This window comes from Fomitiporia mediterranea, assembly GCF_000271605.1.
Source record: "Fomitiporia mediterranea MF3/22 unplaced genomic scaffold FOMMEscaffold_9, whole genome shotgun sequence".
NCBI classification, from domain to species: Eukaryota; Fungi; Basidiomycota; class Agaricomycetes; order Hymenochaetales; family Hymenochaetaceae; genus Fomitiporia; species Fomitiporia mediterranea.
The window spans coordinates 1,181,664-1,186,286 of record NW_006760394.1 but is presented as its reverse complement, the minus strand read 5'-3'; the positions used below and the strand labels follow the sequence as shown (position 1 = coordinate 1,186,286).

The following is a 4,623-nucleotide window of genomic DNA, read 5'->3' as shown; positions in this document are numbered from 1 at the left end:
AACACTGTTAAGAAACTCACTGTCTCACAAAGAGAATTCTAATCGCCCTTAGTCACTCACTACTGACTGGGATAACCCTAGTACTCGAGCGAGGGGTCAGGGGAAAAGAATCCCCTTTACCCAGCGGTCGATACTGTCTTTTATAGGGTAGTACACGTGTAGATACATGAGGAGGAAGTGTAACTAACTACAATGAGAATATATGCGCTTGTGGGTCCCACTGCGCAATGATCTGACGCGATCAGCAATGTAGTGATAATAAAATACGAACCAGTAAATCAAATCCTTACACTCGCCCTCTAGCATTTAGTCCTAAATGCTAAAAATCAGTAGAAAAGGCGGAAAACTTACTTAAAGTAACAGTTAGTAACAAGTAAATAATAAAATATCTTGCCCATGCGTATGGGAAACATCCTCGTGATGTATTACTGCCTCTCTGAACTGATCCGAAGTCGATCCGGTGAGTATTGAGACGGTGGTGGCGTTCCGGACGGTGGGTAGCATGGTTCCAAACCATGTGAAACTAGATAAAACGTTAATAGAATTAAACGTAGTCAATATTACCGTATAGTCAATTAGTAGAAAAGTTGCCTCTTGATTGTCGCTATCGATACGACACTTTTCGAAGGGAATCGGTGGAGTTCCTGAGGAGATATGGCGTTTCGGCTCTTGAGTATTCTGAGACGCGCGGTGTAGATCGATATGTACGGAAGTGGAAATTCCGGCGGCGTGGTAATTGCAAATATTCTCTTCTCCCGCGTCTTCGGGAAGCGCGGAGGTAAATCCCTGATCGACAAAGCTATAGCCTTCTTCCTCAATAGAATGTATTAGCGTTGCGGCTTCTAGCTGACCTTGCGCGAATTCTTGTTCCTGTAGAATAGTCATGCAATAATAGATAGCGGAGATGTATTCCAAAATTCCTCTGCTATGTCCTCGATTTTTCCAATAGACTAGTTCCTGCGAATGTAGTGCCTTGCGCTCGTATTGATAGAATATCTCCAAATGTGTGCTCTTTTGCGTGCAATAACCAACTGTGATGCAAAACTGGATATCCTGTTGAGCCCGATGTCCAAATACTAATTGCGGAGTGCAACCTAGAGTGTAATATCCGTCCTTGAATTCAATGAGATCCTGATGTATGAGCCTAATATCACTAGATATGTGAGTATATGCGCGGTATCTCAGTGCGCGATGAATGTCCTGCTGTATTCTCATACTGTTTCCTTGTGTCTCGACTCGTTCGTGCCTTCGTAAGTCGACTGATTCGATTCCTGAATCGTCTGAGTATACTTTCAATGTCTCATGGTGCGATGTTCTATCACAAAATGTCCAAGTAGCGTTCTCTACTTTCCTGAGTGCCGTAACTGTCTGTATGCTGCGTTGTTCCATGTATGTCTCAATGAAATGTCCTGTCTGTATGCGCAATAGCGCTGCCTGAAGTCCTGAGTGTATGCTGCCAATTCTCTGTTCATTTGGCAAATCCATGTGTGGATCAATGCGCTCTAGCGCTGACTTCCTGTCTTTCTGTGTCCTTGTCCTTGTTCCGATGTATTCTTTCCTTATGTACCTATCGTGTGTCCTGTGTCCTGTAGTACTGATACTGTCTGGTCCTGCGAAGTCCTTCGCGAAATCGTTTCGTAGTATCTCAAGTAAGAAAATTGTACGTTCAAACATGTAGATTGTATGCTCAAAGAGCGTGTATGCAATGCAATGCGTGTGCCTCTCGCCCTCTCGTCGAAATATGACTTCATTTTCGGCGTAAAACGTCTGGTACTGTCCTGAAACATATCTGTAGTGTCTGGAGAGGTCTTCTGCGTGTTTTCGTACTTCAAACTGATCGTAACTACTCATTCCTAGAGTAGATTGAACTGTATCGTTGTTCAATAGATGTCCTTGAGCGTCCTGATGCTCTGTTTCCTTCTGTATCATTGAAGTATCATGCCTGAATGCTTGAATAGTCTGTTCAATCATTGCTAATTCACTATCGCTCTGATATTCGCTGGCTGTATGCGTATTGCCTTCGCTTTCCCTTGAAGCGGTGTGATAATCCGTTTGAGCGGATTGAGCGGATTGAGCGGATTGTCCGGGTTCCGAACCTGTTCTCTGGCTTGAAGTCGCCCTCTGAACTTCTGTACTTCGTTCCATACGATGCGTATCCGTTCCTGATCTCAATAGTGTCTTACTATCATTATGTTGCATAGATCGTAGCGGTTTTACATCCTGTAGATCGTAATTGTCATCCTGTAGCTTGAATAACGCGATCCTTACTATGTATCCTGAGTATATGCGCGCTAGCGCATCCATTTGAGTGCCTGTGATGCTCATAATACGTCTGATAGAGTGTCCTGAGTCTATTCCAATGAATCCTGACTGTCTGAAGGTGTATTTCGCGATGTAATACCTTATGTTCTGCTGTAGATACAATGTATACCATAGATCCTTGTATTCCGATCTGGTGCTGACGTTTCTGAACAATTCTTCGTCATGAACTGAATAGTTTCGTAGCGTAACATCCAATTGTACCTTATAGAACGTTGTTCTATGCGAAGTTCTTCGATCATACTCATTATAGACTGTATCTTCAATCCTGAAGATGGAAATGTCTGTTCCGATGTCAACTGACGTAGTTCCTTTGTAGTACTCGATACTAATCCTGTATCTCTTCCTGTACTGAATAGAATCGACTGTGTATGCGTATGTCTGTGTCTTTCTATCGCTGTCGATGTATTTCCATGCCTGATGCTTACTCTGAAGCGGTATCATCTTATCCTCGATGTATATGCACTTTGCCTTGCTCAATGTGCCGATTTCTGTCTTCCTATGCGTGATGTAGCCTTCTAACTTAATAGAATTCCTGTGTGAATCGTTTAGATTGAAATATTTCTCAGTATCCAAGAGTAGTCGTATTTTATAGTCCAGTAATGCTTGATAGATTGTCCTGCTTGCGCAGTTTACTCTTTGCATCGCCTTGTAAACCATAATACTATCTGGCTGGTTATATTCCGATCTTCTAACATTCTCAGGTCCTTTCCTGATGTCCTGGTACGCATTCCTGTTGTCTGTGAACAGCCTGTATTTCTTAAGAGCGTCGTTTCGACTTGTGGCTCTAAGAATTGGTAGTAGTGTCTCTGAAGTGTCCTTGTATGCGTTGCCCTGCGCCTGTAGCGTCTTAGATTCCTTGAAACGATGGTTGTATGCGTGTTTCCTAGTCCTTTCCATGTGCCATGCGTATCCGTAGTCTTGTAGAATCCTTTCTACACTGTATGCCTGTGTCCATTGTTCGTTCTTGAACTACTGCTCGAGCTATTCTTATGCTTGCTGCGCTCGATATGTGGCTTTGAACTGCGTAGTTTGCTGCGCTCTGAGTCGACTTTGTTCTCACTAATACCACTAGTGTTTGCCTTGCCTGGGACTGCTTTCAATCGCGAAGTATCGCTATGGGATCGTTTGTTCCTTTTATTTTCGCGAGGGATACTCTGATGTCCTGAAAAACTCGGTATTTCCATTTGAGACCGCATATATCCAGGTATTTCGCTTTCTCTCTTATTCCTGGACCTGGCTAGGGTGTCGTATCCGTTGTAGTAGTCCTGTACATTGCTCCTGTGCAATGCGTAGTCGATATCTGCCATGTATGAGGTTAAACACTCGATTTCGTGGGTGTATGCTTGATTTTCGCCCTCTGGATCAAGTACTGATCCTTGTAGTTCCAATTTGCGTTCACTTTTGCTATCCTCAAAGTACTGTTCTGTTGATGCGATGTCCGTTTCGCTTGGATAGTCTGAATCGATTTCACAATCGTATTGAATGCCTGGCAGTTCCGGTTTTCGTTCCGTTCCTTGTGCTTTGCGTTTTCCTTTCGCTTTGCACTTTCCTTTCGCTTTCTGCGAATGCAATCGTATGTCTAGACTCTTGAGCGTTTCTTCTACACTCTTGTATCGATAGTTCTGATCTCTACTGTCTGTAGGTACTGTGGCATGTCTGGCTTTCGTTCTGTAGCCTGCCTGAAGCGTTTCACGCTTTTCTGTTGCTATACTATCGAGTCCGCTCTTGTTTGATGAAGGAGTTGCTCTCTCCTCTTCCTGATACATTCCATCGAACTTGTACGTTCTCTTATTCAAATCTTCGATGTCTATCGAACTGTGGAATGGGCTGACATGTCCTATGTCTATCTCAATCGCTCTGGCTCTTGCGATGTGTCTGAAGGTCTTACTTGCCTTCTGGAAATCTTGTTCCTCATCGGATCTCTGTAATTCCGATGCCTGGCTCTCCTGGCCTTTGTTACTCTTGTCCTTCGAGTCCTGGCTGCTTTCTTCGCTGCCTAAAAGGGTCTTAGATGTCTCATTGCCCTCTACATCGCTGTTGTCGATGTGTTTCCGTTCTGAAGTAAGTGCGCTCACTGGATACTTATCCACGCTCTCACTGATACTGACTATATGCACTCTGTAATTCTTGTACTGGCTTGCAAATTCCTCGATGCTCGCCGTTAGCTCTCTATATCGACTTGGTGAATCCTCAAACCAAATCGCCTGTCCTCTATCGAGTGAATCCTCAAACTCGGTAGCCTGAAATCGATAGAGCGAATCCTCAAGCTCAATCGCCTGTACTCGGTGAGTTGAATCCTCA

At 43.9% G+C, this 4,623-nt stretch overlaps 2 protein-coding genes across 2 annotated transcripts; both read right to left on the bottom strand.

Annotated features, from left to right (window-relative positions):
• Positions 1-425: 425 nt before the first annotated feature.
• FOMMEDRAFT_159208 (uncharacterized protein) lies at positions 426-2,325 on the bottom strand (the record flags this gene model as incomplete). The annotated part of the gene is made up of 2 exons (XM_007269210.1): positions 426-523; positions 615-2,325. 2 exons carry the CDS (start codon positions 2,323-2,325, stop codon positions 426-428), a joined length of 1,809 nt encoding a protein of 602 aa, XP_007269272.1.
• Positions 2,326-3,254: 929 nt separating this feature from the next.
• FOMMEDRAFT_159207 (uncharacterized protein) lies at positions 3,255-4,598 on the bottom strand (the record flags this gene model as incomplete). Its single annotated transcript, XM_007269209.1, has 1 exon — positions 3,255-4,598. A coding segment is annotated over one exon (1,344 nt), but the record flags the coding sequence as incomplete, so codon positions are not given.
• Positions 4,599-4,623: the final 25 nt, after the last annotated feature.